General features: G+C 36.4%; 1 protein-coding gene across 1 annotated transcript in view; it reads right to left on the bottom strand.

The window, feature by feature from the left end:
• Nucleotides 1-3,626: 3,626 nt before the first annotated feature.
• Nucleotides 3,627-15,651, bottom strand: part of LOC5573693 (ras-related and estrogen-regulated growth inhibitor) — a 43,505-nt gene continuing 31,480 nt past the window's right edge. Inside the window, exons 2-5 of the mRNA XM_001660972.2 lie at nt 13,734-13,870; nt 13,514-13,672; nt 6,088-6,433; nt 3,627-5,536 (exon numbers count right to left, since the gene is read on the bottom strand). Of these exons, the coding sequence (XP_001661022.2) occupies nt 5,301-5,536; nt 6,088-6,433; nt 13,514-13,672; nt 13,734-13,868 (876 nt within the window). The 5' untranslated portion in view covers nt 13,869-13,870 and the 3' untranslated portion in view covers nt 3,627-5,300. The remainder of the gene's footprint in view (nt 5,537-6,087; nt 6,434-13,513; nt 13,673-13,733; nt 13,871-15,651) is intronic.

Raw genomic sequence — 15,651 nt, 5'->3', positions numbered from 1 at the left:
TTACTACTAAACTCTCAACCCCCACTAATACATAAACGTATAGAACTGTCAGACATACACAACGGCCGACGTATTTCCAAGTCCACCGACTTGTTTTTGAGATAAATCGTATCTTATCTTTTCACGAACATAATTTATGTCGAACCATTACAATTTTTCTGAGCATTCATAATATTCAACTACCCCACTATAACTCTTATCGTCACCCATCAATATACTCAAATCAAACATACACTAGCAAAGGCTTCTGTGAACCCCCGTATGACTCAGCCACTCCAAATGCTCACAAACTATCAGACGCATCCAGTTGCAATTGCACCCTCGTGAACCGTAGAAGTGTAAGACATTTCTGCGATGTCTTTCAACGATATTGAAAATGCGGTGGAAGCTAACCAGTTGGAACTGGCTATCAATCTAATATCCTGCGAATGGAACCGATTAGGCGCCCCTCTCACAATCTACGGAATCATCCGAAGTGGTTCGGTTCCAGTGCTGGCCTTGTTACGAACGCAAAAGTTTTGCTCCGACCGGGATATGATGGTTCTCTGCACAAATGCATTTCACGAGCTACAAATCAAACAGGTATGCATTCCCTATGATATGCATTTGTATCTGTTGCGGATGTTTGCGTCGTACGGTTTGCACCATTTACGCGGAAATTTGGATGTGAGGCAAATTAATGGTGGACGCAGCTTGATGCAATCGATTCGATTGGTGGTCCAATGGACTGAAGATCTACGTACTCGTAAACGGTGGTATGATTATTTGGATTTCGATAACGACGTAGAGTTCCGGCTGAGAATGATCCACAACGAGTTGTTTTTCATTAAGGACTGCAAGGAATTGAAAAAGATTCCCTTAAAAGAAGCGATATTTTGTGTGGCTGTATTTGTGAAAAGTGCTAATGAATGTCCCGGGGACTTCTTATACAAAACGATCATCAATCAACGTAACTTGATTCAATTTTTAGTGGCAGTTTATGCTGTTATGAAGGAGTTACAGAAGAACGGAAAATGTTGTTCAAAGAGGCATATGCTGAAAAAAATTACTAAAGTTTATCGGAAGCTGAAACAAATTCGATCCGTTATGAAACTTGTGCAGAATGTTCCGGCTAAGTTAGACGAATTCAGCGATCGGGACTACGAACGTGCAGGAGCGCCTATGACCATTGCCGCTATGAAACGGTTCATCCAGGTATTTGGTGAAGCCATTAAGAATACTCCAGATTCACCAAACTTCCCGACAAAGCTCAACAAGATGCTTCCTGTTCTGTTTCATGACTCACTTTGGCTTAATTCCAAGTACCGAGATCTTTCTAGTCATGGGTATCCATTGTCGTGCTTATATATGCAAGACTTTAATCAAATCTTCTACTATCGTCACTTGAAGCAATACATGATGCTGATAGCAATATCAAGCTTGGTATTCACGGTCTACATTTTCCTTGATTGCACTCAGAACCTTTTTGGATTGATGAGACGTACCACATCAATTGAAGATGTTCGATCCCTAGTGAGATATGCTGGAAACAGTAAATTGAATGCTAATCAAAAGATTCTGTTCCGGAACATTTTTCGATTCCTCGAATATTGCATACATCAACTGGATTTGGATACAGATTCTAATGATCAAACCATAAAAGAAACAAAAGACAGATATCTTCAAAAGCAAATCTTAGTGGAAGACCTTAATGAAGTTCATCGAGATATAGAAAAGCATATGACTATGGTAGAAATCGCTGCGTTTGCAAACTCCTCCGTTCAATACATTCACGCCCTGATAGATTCAATGCTTCAAACATTTTTAAGCAAAGATTCCTTTCGAAGGATTATTTCTCAATGGCGAACTGGTGAAACGATGAAATCCGATTACTTCACAAGAACGGCAATAAGTATGCAACGGTACATTCATCTAAACATCGAACTTGATCAAATATACTCCGACGAAAAAAGATATCAAGAAGAAACGGATAAGATATTTGCTCATTTTACAAAAGAGCACACCGCGGTCAACGAAAATTCCAATAAGCTGAAATCAGAATTACATGAAAGTTTGATCAATGGGTATTATCACAACATTTTTGGAATTGACCACAAGGCACAAGCCATTACAAAGACCCTCAAATCGCACTTCACTGGCGCAAAAGATTCTCCAGGATTCAAATCTCGAAATCGTGAATTTAAGTCGATATTAGACAAAATTCGAATAAATGATGAGATTCAACTTGAAAGCGAGTATCGAAGAGTTATCCGGTGCATTCGAAACATTTTCATCGAAAACGATTGCAGTACATTCGAAACGTTCTGTTTGCACTTCAGGAAGATCCCTTTGAAACATCGACTAGCATTGGAGTATTGGCAAATGCAGGCCATGGAAATGCTGATAAAAACAAAGTATTTCGGAGACAACTTCGGCACCCTGAAGTGCTTCATACCAATAGTTTGGGGAAAAACGTACAGAAACTATCTTGCCCACGACTCCTTATCTTACGATCTGATCACTGTTTCAAATCCGTACAGAATCTTCGTTAATGGTTTTGTTTTAGCCTTCGATTCAGATGACTTGAAAATATTTTCCAGAGCTTGCAACTTAGATCTGCAAGGATTTACGAGAATTGATAAACAAGGCTTTGAATGGATAGATATTCAAGCAAACCTACTTAAAGCCTACCGACAGAGGAATCAAGCGGATATCGATAATTTCTTGCAAATGAATGCCGACACTTGGGGAAGATTCTACTGCCCTGCAGGAAAGTTCCTGAAACATAGACTATGTTCAATTGCAGAAGTTCTAGCTCATGACACACCGTATATCAATCCAACAGCCGTCGAACTAAGCATGAGCGACCCGATCTACAGTCATATCATCCACCGAGCTGAGATTAACACAAATCTTTTGCTGAATTTAGAGCAATTCGATTGCATAGATATAGTTGATGCAATCGAGCAGTTCAAATACTTCCAGCCTGAACTTGTTAACCCTTGCCTAGGTGCTGCCCTAAAATATTTGGTTGCGAATGGAAGCTTTTCATCAAGTCAAGAATTGCTCGAAGACTACGGAGATTTTGCCGAGCAGATCCTCAATGTTATTATGAACCAAGGAGCTGACACCTCCATCCCTGCTGAAATCTGTACCACACAGAATTGGCTGTTTATCGTAAGAAGTAACAACTTGGAAACCTTCCGCGTTGCTGTGGGTTATCACCGAGATTCGTTAAAAGAACCAGTATTGAGTGGAATAATGAAAGCTTGTTGTATGTCTGGTCGACTAGAGATGGTCAAAATATTACTTTCGCATGGTGTGCCCAAGGAATGTGTTCAAACAATGGTTGCCATTCACCATCGCCGGTGGAATATTATCAAGCATCTACTCAACAGCGGCACAGATCCATGGCATGATGATGGAATATTGATGTTTGCATCGGTAATTGAACATAACTTCAAACTTTTGCGGCGAATCGTCAGGAAATCTTTTCCGTCGGAGTTCCATCATGACATCTTGAGGTGCGTCGCAAGAAGAGGCTCTCTTTCGCTGTTCAAATTTGTGATCAACAGGGTAGAGAACATGTGGCAGTGCGTTAATCTTCTGGGATGTGCATTGTCGAATACAGATTCTGAGGTCGTTCGTTTTCTGTTGGATAAGATCTTCTACTCCATAGAAACTTCCGTCGAAAGTCCAGTGCTTCGCAACTGGGCGAAAACGATGAACGAGGTACGAATTTTAGAGTTTCTCAAATCAGAATCAACTATTTTACTAAAAGCCGTTGAGAGCAATATGGTAGCTGCGGAAAGAATCATTCAACAAATGTTGGAGTTTTCTTGCTTAAAAAAGTCAACAAGTTTCGTGACAGACGATCAAAAACAAGGACAGTCACTGGAACCATCGAAAATAATAGAGCTGTGCACTAATGTGATCAATGAAATCTTCAGCTTATCGAACAGCTCTCGCATGGAAACAAACAGGTTCAGCGCAAAATATGGTGATCAAAGCAATAATATCGATATATCTGTTGATTTCATTATACATTCAATCGGACCGGTACATGATATTTGCCTAGATGGTCTGGATTTTGTGGTTCGCAATTCGAATGATTTAATGAGCTCTCTAGTTACCTTCTTACGTGGACTTTTGGAACCTCATGTTGACTGCTGTGCAATAATTACTGGAAATTTAGTCGTCTGCAATGGAACAGATTCGAAAACCCATTTTCAATTCATTTATACACATTCTACATGCTGCATGACAAATGAATCTGAACAGAGCTTTGTCGATTTAAACGACTTAATGAATACCAACAATTTTTCGGTAGTTCACATTATACCACCAACTGCGCCAACTATTTTCCTCCAAAATATTTTGAAACTTGGAGCAGATCCTTGGAGAATGGGAAGATCAAAAAGAACTGCTTTCCATGTTATTTTGTTGAAGAACCATCTTCTTGAACATTTCAAGCTTCTCTACCAGCATTGTATCGAAACTAATCGGACGCACTCCTCCGACGGAGTTCATGTATTCAACTTTCCCGACATCGATGGATACACTCCACTGTGCCATGCTGTAAGGGTTTGCAATTTTAAGGCGGTGGAGTACATACTTCAAAACGGTGCAGATCCTAGCATAGCCAGTCCAGAAGGCAAGGCTGGGATTCTTCAGGATGCCATATTGAACCGCAGTGAGCAAATGATTATTCTGTTGTTGAGTCACAGTCCACAGCTTATCCATGAACCAGTCAATACAGATCTCAATGAATCCGCGTTAGAGAAAGCAGCCCAAATAAACCATTGTAGGTTGACAAGCTTGTTCCTAGAAAATGGAGCTGATCTGAGCCATCGAAACGTACAAGGAATGACTGCTGTTGAAGTTGCCATACAGGAACATTCTTTGGAGGCACTACAAGTGTTGCTTGAATATTCTAAGACAGTTGGCGAATGGAATACCGATTCCATTACAGCCTTGAACTATGCAAATAACTGGGAAGATCTAGATACCGTCAAATTTTTAGAAGAGTACATTAAAAGCAATAAACGATGATAAATCCAAAGCACGGCTTTCTTTACTTTGAGAACAAGAAAAAAACCCTGATACGTTAAACAGTGTATATTTGAGGTTCCGCGATTTCTTTGATATTGTAGGCCTTTCATTTGAACAAATCTACAGTAAAATTGAATACTTGTAGTATTTTCTCCCAGCTAATTATTCGACATGTGGACTTTGATCTTTTTTTTATCAAAAAAGCACAGCAACATTTACATCCACTAAATCACAATATTGTCATGCAAATTATAAAATAAACCACTTATTCAATAGCTAGCGTTACTGCCCCTCATGGAAATGCTCATTCGTCGCTCAACTCGGCTCACGTGGGGCATCAGAGATCCTGGCGGCGCAAAACGCCATCGCCTTGGTCTGGACAGCAACGTCCCATCGGTTGACGCTCTACCTCGGAATGGTTCTTCAACATCGGATTTTTGCGACGAGCAGCAACTCGACTCGGACTCGTCCGTTTCGTCTGGTTCCTCTTCGGTCCATGGGCGGCCTAAAAATGTGCGATTATTTTATAAATGCAGTATGCCACTAAAGTTGTGACTAACTTAGTTTGAGGAATTCAAAGTCCTATATATATTTAAATAACTTTATTTTCTTTGAATGTTATTGTAGTTTGAGAATATGCTTCAGGATTATTATTTAATTTTAATTGATTATTGTTGAATGTGAGCAAGATTACTTTTAGTCGTAATAATTGCACAATGGATTAAATCAATAAAGCAAAGTTTCAAGGATGAAATAATAATGATAAAACGCGATTTTCTCTTTACAACTTAAGACACTCACAAAACAGAAATGAAGCTTTTTTTTAAATGCTTTTTTTATTACATCTCTTAACATCAGCTTTATAAATTTATCAGTTTTGTTTCGAACGTTTAAAAAATGTTGGTCTACAAAATTTCTGCTTATTCGATTCATTTGAGACATTAAAATTCTTCACACAAAGAATAAAAATGAAGCATAGAGATAGATTGGTTTAAAAGTTATAATCGTTTAACGCAAGTTCAATTCGTCACAGTCCTTACTTCCAATAATACCAACCTAGCACAATGATGGAACGTCGCTTTTCGTGATGGCTCAAATCACAGTTGCAGAACGGATGAACACTGTCCGGACTAAGAATAAGCTCGACCTCCGAGTGCAGATCGTGCACGTCGCTGGTGGATCGCTTCAACTTGGGGTACCGGTTGAGTACCCTCCAGAAGCGACACGCATCCCGGAAGACACCCGTCACCTGGTCGATGCTTTCCCGGACGGAAATTTCGTGGAAGCACGCGCAGGAAATCTCCCGCGCCCGTCGTTGGCCCTCCTCGGTGGACACCATGCGGTCGCCGATCTGGTCGATCTTGTTGCCAACGAGAATGACCGGTACATCTAGCAGAGTGTCCTACAAAGTTAAATGAAAATAATATAGTTTTAGTGTTTACCAAAGAGAAGCAAATACGTTGAACTTTCACATATCTACAGATTCTAGGAGTCATCTAAACGACTTGATGGTGAATTTAGCATTTGATTCAAGGTGAAACAGTTTGGAATCAACTTCTAAGATTGCTTTAAAACTTCCCGACTAGTGGATTATAACAGAGTTGTAACAGATTTTATTACCCAGTGACCTAACAAAATGTGTTTTAATTCTGGCTGGTTAGTAGTTATAATAACAGAAAATATAACACAATTTATTGTACACTGAACAAAATTGAAGAAAAATATGTTATAATTTAAACAAAAATATAACTCATTATGTTTCAAATCAAATCAAATTATAACTCATCTTGTAATTTTTCATAACTGAATTATAACAAAATTTATAAATTTGTTTGCTTTTTGATTTTTTATAACAAACTGTGTTATAATTAAGTTTTTAATTGTAACAAACTTGAAACAGCTTTTGTTATTATAACTGATTTTGTTGTAATTGTATAAAACCTAATTTCCTCCATCAACTCAAAGTGCTTCTAACAAAAATTAAACACAATTTGTTATTTGTAACACATTTTGATATAATTGTGACATGATTTTGTTGTAATTCACTGATCGGATTCAAAGGCACCAATCACGCGAAGAAAACATGCATCAACAGTGCACTATTTATGTATTTTGGCTTTGAGCACTAGCAGAAAGCTTAAAATAAGAAAATCAGAAACGTAAGCCAACTATTTCTTCGGTTTATTGCCTTAGAAAACGTGAATAGGGGCACAAATCGGCCATCTTTGGATTCCGAAATGTTTCACTTTAATTTAAATAGACACTGCATACCATGGATCAACAAAATGTGTTTGATACATCCGTATACTTAGGACTGGTTTTGTTAGGGTTTTCAAACCAGTGAATGACATTATCGCGTAAATTAGATGAAAATGGGCATTTTTCAGCCACTCGACAATTCGTTGCAGTTTTTATCTGCTAGAAATATACAGTATTTGACAAAACATTTGCAATTTATTTATTTTTCACACAAAATGGCTAACTTTCGTAGGCTAGATCTCAGTTATGTTTAGACCATTTTGGATGAAATTTACACAGCACGGCAGAAATAACTTGAATTTGAACAGACATTGTAAAGCAGTTTTTCCAAACACGATTTTAAAAGCAATAACGGTTTCCCTAAAGCGCTTTTTTGAAAAATTTTAGTAATAGACGTACAGTACTGGACAGAATACAGTACGCATTGGCCGTTTTTCCATACAAAATGGTCAAGTTTGGAGATCTGAGTCTCAGCTTCTAGTTATCCGATTGATCTGAAATTTTCACCACAGCCTAGATATAACATAGATTTTACTCAATTGGAATATCACTGTATTTGAAACACAATCTTTTGAATTATTGAAAATCTCTCAATTTGCGAAAAATTGCATAATTTTATTTTGAAAATATTTTGGAAACAATCAGTTTTACCGAAAAATCATGTTCTGCAAACTTGTGTGTCTCATCAAATTGCAAATTTTTGCAGGACATATTGCTCCAAATATTTCCTTTTGAAAATTATTTTGTCATTTTTATAAAAAAAAAATGAGATTTGCGATAACATAAAAGTTTTTTTAATGAAAAACTAAGAATTTTTAGCCTAGCAAATTTCAGGTTACTTTCAAGCTGCGGTGAAAATTTCAGGTCAATCGGACATCTAGAAACCGATATATAAGTCTCCAAACTTGACTTTTTTGTAAGGAAAAAACGGCCAATGCGTACTTTATTCTGTCCAGTACTGAAACCTAAAGTGTTGAAGTTATTGCTCTATGGTATATTCAGAGAAAGTTGTAGATTTAGACAAAATGAACATATTTGCTGAAGACAGTTTTTGTAGGGCTTTCCTATTTTCCGATAAATCGTGTATAATATTTCGTCAAAAATTTCACTTTAGTCATATACCATCGTTACTTTTGAACTCCTGATTGGAAAAATCGTTCAAAAATATATGTTCAAATTCAAGATATGCCTGAAGTGCTGTGCTAATTTCATTCAAATGGGTGTAGAAAGAGGCGAGATCTAGTCTATCAAAGTTGATTATTTTGTACGGAAGATTTAAAAATTTGCAAATGTTTTAGCCAATACTGTATATGGTGAACTGCTATAATTGTTGATCATAGTACTGATGATAAGTCAAGATCAATCTGATCTTTTCCACTGATCCAGATTTATCGGCTCTAAACTTATCGCGATAATTATCACAAGGAAAATAGCAAAAATTGTCGTCACTGACGGGATTCGAACCTATGCCCATGAGCAAAAACGTTTTCAGAGCGCGCGCCATAACCATACGACCACGCTAGCTGAACGAAAGAAAGGAGAAATTCGGTTAATAAACACAACCTGCGGAAGCGAGGGAAATTCAAAACGACGAAACGAAAAGTAGAAAAGGAAGAAGCCAACTTCTCATTGTTGGTGATAATATAAATTAAATGACCAATTTATTAATTAGATAGATCTGAGCCTTGTGGCACATACAAAAAAAAAACCGAATTCCATAGCGAGTTCAAAGGAGATATCTTCGGTAACATTGACCTTCTAACGGTTCCATAACAGGTTACAGGACACACGAAAATATGGTCAATTCAAACATATAATAGAACTGCAGAAACTCTCACAATTTGATACAGAACTGATAACAGAAATCTTCAAGTTATGTAAAGTAATATTGGGCACTCACTAATGGGCTCCGAAAAAACTACCCATTCGAAAATTTGATGGAACCGAGCCTTGTAACAGAACATATCTTTTAAAATTCCTAATTCCTAAATCTTAAATGTCTGCAGTTATCCCAAATAAATTTGTGAACCTAGCGGTCTCGTAACACGAGATTCGCGAAAAAGTTATTGAATCTAATATTTGATATGATTGAGTGCGGCTCATCAATATTTTGTGATAATTTATCAAGGATATCTTCAGTTCTAAAAAATAGTGGTCAGGCAGTCGTTCTGCAAAATAGGATTCTTGAAAAAGATTCTTGAAGAGTATAAAGTCAAAATTCATCAGAGATGTCCACAGTTATATAAGGTGGCTACTCAGTGGTTTCGAGAGTATTGGATAAGTGAATAATTTAAATATTTGATTGAACCCAACCACGCCATTTATGGAATCTTTTAAAATTTAATGGGCAATTCATCAGCGATGTATTCAGTAATCATGAGTAATTTTGATAACCTAGCGGTTCCGTAACAGGTTCTAGGAGTCACAGATTAATGATTAATTCAAATAAATTCTACACAGACATAGATTTATCACAGACATTTCGAGATGAACATTATAAATTGATGATGTACTAATTTGTTCAGAAAGCCACAGAACAATATCTATTTTGCTGTAAAATTCTTCGATGTTTTGCACAGCTGTCACTCGTACAACTGTTGGCTGCGATGATATTTCGGGAATCACGCTGATGACTGTTGTTTTCTGCTGCATTTCATGGCTTCATATCATACTTCGATTAAAAGGTTTTATTCAATGATAGAATGATTCTCAAGCCTGCGGTAGAACTTTGACAGCTGCGGTACAACTCTGCCGCTACCGAAAAATGGAAAATTCTCCATAAAATGCCGTTAGATTTAATGTGTATGATGACTTTGTTCTGTCAAAAAAAAAATGATAACATTTTTATTCGCGTTTGTTTCACGTGTTTCCAAATCAGTAAAAACTTTTCAAAATGGCGTAACTGCTTTGGTAACAACACTTGTCATCAAACCTGGCTAACGCATTTGATGGGGGCAGTCTAGTGGTGCTATTTTTCCGAGTTCCTGTAAACAGTTCATGAAGCACCAGGTGACTAAGGAGGTAATATTTTCAGAAAAGGTAGCTGGTGAATTTTCTAATCAGTTATGTACATTTTGATGTTGATCTTAGCATGTACACCAAATGTTGTGTGAGACAACTGGAGCTATTTATGATAGACAGCTCAAAAAAATCCATCAACTATTTGAATAGGCCACTACTAAATGTTCAATGTTACCCAATAACAATATTTTTGATAAATTCAAAATGGAATTCTAAAAATTTCGACATTCCGCACGGTTCAGCTCTATGAAATGTTTGGATTGATCACTTTTTCGGGAATCCCGGAACCTACTACGAAAACCACCAAGTGACCAATGTTACTTTAGGTAATTGGAAATTGATCTCTGATGAATTATCTATGGAACTCTGCAAATTTCTGCAGATCTATCTTTTTAATGAATTGGCCTTTTATCCGAGAATCATGCAACCTATTCCAGAAGCGATAGGTGGCCAATGTTACTTTACATAACTGAAGATTTATCTGATAAATTCTCCACGGATTCTAAAAATTTTGACGTATTACATGGCTTCTACCAAATGTTTGAATTTGACCAATGTTGCTTTTGATACTTGATGATAATTCTGATAAATTCTATATGGAATTCAACAAATTTTGATGTAATTCACAGCTCAGCTCTGCCATATTTTCAAATAGGTCACTTATCCGAGAACCCCGGAATCTGTTACGGAACTGCTAGGCGGGTCTGATGAATTCTGTATGAAATTCTGCAAATTTTGATTTGCCACACTGCTCTGTTCTATCATAATTGGCCACTTCTGCGGGAATCCCGAAACATGTTCCGGAACCACTACTAATGTGACTAATATTGACTTAGGTAACTAAGTGGTCGTGGGTTCAAATCCCACCGGTCGAGGATCTTTTCGGGTTGGAAATTTTCTCGACTTCCCAGGGCATAGAGTATCTTCGTACCTGCCTCACGATATACACATACAAAAATGATCATTGGTATAGTAAGCTCTCAGTGAATAACTGTGGAAACGCTCATAAGAACAATAAGCTGAGAAGCAGACTCTGTCCCAGTGGAAACGTAACGCCTGAAAGAAGAAGAAGAACTAAGTGAATATTTCATGAATTCTGTATGAACTTCTGAAAAGTTAGATGTGTCGCATGTTATTGTTGCATCAAATTAAAGAATTGACCTCTTCTCCGGGAATCCCGAAACTTGTTACGCAACCAATAGGTGGCCAATGTTGCCTCAGATAATTGAAGACATCTTCCAATTCTAATTCGAAAATGACTACTTCTAGAGAAATTATTTATATAATCATTATGGCTTAGAATCATTTCAAGATGCTTACTGTATCATCAGAACGTATTTATTTTGACAAAAAAAATCAAAATTTTAAAATCGACCAAAAGTTGTTCTTAGAAAAACTTTTTTATTAAAAATTTCTCCAACATGAAACTTTGTCCCAAACATTTGTTTACTATCAAGATTCTATGGTGAAAATTTAAAAAATATTAAAAATCGAGTTTTTGTTTAATTTAAAATTTAAGTTTTATTTTTGAATTTTTTATGGAAAAAAAAATATTTTTTTAGTGTATATTTTTTTCTTATAGCCCAAATGGTTTACTACAACTTCTTCATAGAACATTTTTCTCTAAAATCAACAGTTTCGGAGTAAGAATTTTTCAAATAAGTTGCATGCAAAAATGTATAGGCCATTTTCAAAAGTTACACTTGAGTCAACACTTATTCTACCATACCAAAAACATGTGCAAAATTTAATCCAAATCGAAGATGATCGAGTTCTGTGACTGACCGATTTGACATGGAATTCGTCCTTAAACGTAACTTTTTTTGAACACCTTAGGAAGGTTAAGGTGAAGATGAATCGAATCCAAACTTCAAATTATCAAGAGCACGGATCTAGAGAATCAAACTTCCATTTAAGCTGAAAACTTAATCGATTGGTCACTAGCTGGTGGTAACCAATCGATTAGGTTTTCAGCTCAAACGGATGTTTGGTTCTCCAGATCCGTGCTCTTGAAAACTAGAACTTTGGCTTCGATTCATCTTCACCTTAAATAGAATAATAATAGAAGCCATTAGAATATGCAACTGATTTAGATGTAATTTGAACTCAGGAGGGTTTTGTCTGAATCCAGTTGCCTCCTTGATAACAACAAAATCATTTTTTGTGCACTTGCACAATGTTGTATATTTTGATTATTTACACCATTTTGTAGAACATTGTTATCATCAGAAGCTTCAAATATTGAAACTATTCAAGCTTCACGATACTTCGAGGTCCTTCGATAAAATATCATTGTATTTCGGCAGGGTAATCAACTAGAGAGCAAACTTGTTTCAATTTGATTAATTTACAGCTTTGTCAAAGACGCCATATTTGAAAATCGTTAAATAAAAAATCCATGTGTGGCGGGATTCCAAACTATATTTTCTGGTCACCCAATGTAGAATACTTTTTTTTTTTGAATTTTTCATCCGAAGACGTCGCCATACCAATAAAAAAAGTCACTGTTTTGTGCATTCGTGAACTGGGAGGAACTTGTTCTGCTTGGTACCAAATAGAGTTTCCTCCCAAGGATGCTGAATGTTTCGATGTCATCATGAAAACATGACCTCTTTTGAGTAAAAAAAACAAGACAAAACGTTTGTTTAAATTAAACATTTCATCCCTAAATTCTTTGAGTGAGTTCTGAAGGTTTTTTTTATATTCAATTATTTGAATCATGGGAATCAAAGACTGTATTGAGGAAACGAATCCTTAGTTTTCCATAAATTAAGAGACATCTAGTTTTTCAAGATCCGACAATGCTGTCAGAAAAGAAATGTCAAGTGTTTGAAGCTGTTCTGAGTCACATTGGTTCTGAGTTATTAGGATTTCTCAGTGTAAGCATTCAAAATTTATTTTTCACCGAAAATTGAATCACAGCTAAGGTCGAGTATTTGCTCGACGGCATATTTTAAGTAGATGAAAAAAACCGAATTTAGTACTATACCATTTAATTCCACTATTGTTTGTATCCTTTGACATTTAGAATGGAGTGGAATTAAATGGTTTAGTACTAAATTCGGTTTTTTCATCTATTTATAGGTATTCTACTAAACAGCTCGAAGATTTATTATGGCATATTTTATTTGGTTATCACAAATGGAGAAACGTGCATTCAGTTGCAAAGAAGGAACATCCATAAACTGGAACGAATACATACCTTGCTGTACGATCCCAATCGACGTCTCCGTTTATTGTAATTGATTAGAAACTTTAAACGATTACATTCATCAAAGCTGCATTTATCTGCTACCGAGTACATGAGTATGAACGCTTCCGCCCATCGGATATTCGCTTCCAATGTCATGCAATCAGCTTCCTGCGAATTATTCAAGTCATGAGCTTACTGTTTTGCCGAAAACAAAAATCCGTTTACTCACATTTGGTTGCCCAGCGGCATCCAGAATTTCGAACTGTACCACCTCGTTATCCACCAAGGTGTGAAATGTGTACACTTTTTCCAGATTCGGGTCATATTCGCCGATGAAACGTTTCGTTATGAAACGCACCACCATTGCTGGGAAATGGAAGAGAAAAAAATACATAAAAGAAAACTCTTTAATTCAAACGGCAAACAACATTCTTAATCACGATCACGAAAAAACATCCTCGATGTCGATCTATCTGCAGTAGGGCGGAACAAATTACAAAAAAAAGAAAATTGTCATCCTTACGAGTGAAATGGATGTTAGAAACAAATCATCTTGAAGCGAAAAACTTGTTCTGCAAACCATGATTGAAAGGTATGCGTAAATGCGGTTTTCAATTTACTAAAAATACGAGATTTTTTCAGATTGAACCACCCTAATCTGCAGAAGTAGCAGCACACGTTGGCAGTTGAAGAAAAAATACCGGAAGGCAACGCAAAACACGCTGTCGTTCGTTCTTGCCTTTGGTGGAAAACCGATTGACGGTTTACATTTTCCGCCTCGCAGAACGACAACCGTCGTCGTCGCCGTTGACTGCTTGTGATGATTACAGCAAACAATTGATCAATATCTGAAGTCGATGAAAGTATGAACACGTTTACGTGGCGTGGAAGTGCGCAGTATTTAAATTTACCTTCAAGTGCGGCGGCCGACAGACGACTCCATTGATTGTTAATTCTTATGAATTTTAAAATGGTTTTAATGTTTCATATAAAAAATATTTTCCATTATTTATGCAAAAATTATTGTTTTTGGATAACTTCAATTAATTACTTTTTATGCCCAGTAGATAGGTTTGAATCGTAAATTTGTAGGGAAGCTCAAATCGTAAATATTCGTGTCCAGTCCAGGATGGATGATGAGCTCGTTTCATGCTTAGCACATGTTTATACTGGCAACGTTACGTTTATGTTATTTTCAAACAAACTATCTATAGTTCGTCACTACAAATGTCTAAATAAACTTTTATTCCTGTTTCAATATACAAAATAACTTTCGTCATTATAAAAATAACCTTTGAATAGTTCGATATTATGAATTCGACGTACTTATTTTTAATCTTCTACCAATATGTTCACCGCGCGATTAAACTACCAGTTTTCACCGTGCGAATAAACTTCAAAACTAGTTTTAAGTATGAGTCGTATTTTTCCTGCTTATCCATGGCCCACATCACTGACAAAAAGTGACTCCTAGATCTTTTTCCTTCCTCACTAATCAACACCCTTACTGAGGTGATTTTGGAGATGCAGACTAGGACGGTTCAAAATTTAAAAATGTTTGAGAATCCAATCTCCCATATGTTCCTTACCATCCTTACCATAAAAATAGTGTTCTGTGAAATTTTCAGCTTTCTAGGTGGTGATTTAAAGGTGGCCTAAAGACTATGTAGGTTTATATGAAAGTACTATGGAGAAATTTTGAAATATGTTCCAAACACGTCAGTACTATAATGTCAGTGCAAACTTATTATCTCATAGTAAAAACTTATTCTTCACACCATAAGAAAAAAAAATTGCTGAAGAGATAAACTCAATCCGACGGATAGCAGAAGAAATAGTTATGAGTTTATTTGCTATTATTTAGCTTAATATGGGATTATAGCCCTGCAAAAATGTTCAAAAATTCCAAACAAAATTAACTCAAAAAGGATTTGTTTCTTCAGCAACATCCTGAATTAAGGTTTGAAGAATGAGTTTTAAATATGGGATGATAAGTTTCTACACACATTACAGTACTAGCGTGTTTGGAACATTTCTCAAAATTTCTCCATAGTTATTTTCATGCAAACCTACATTGTCTTTGGGCCACCTTTAAATCACCACCTAGAAAGCTGAAAATTTCACAGAACACTATTTTTATGGTAAGG

The sequence above is a fragment of the Aedes aegypti genome, chromosome 2 (assembly GCF_002204515.2).
Source record: "Aedes aegypti strain LVP_AGWG chromosome 2, AaegL5.0 Primary Assembly, whole genome shotgun sequence".
NCBI classification, from domain to species: Eukaryota; Metazoa; Arthropoda; class Insecta; order Diptera; family Culicidae; genus Aedes; species Aedes aegypti.
The sequence above is the reverse complement of the archived record's forward strand: the minus strand, read 5'-3'. Positions and strand labels throughout refer to the sequence as shown.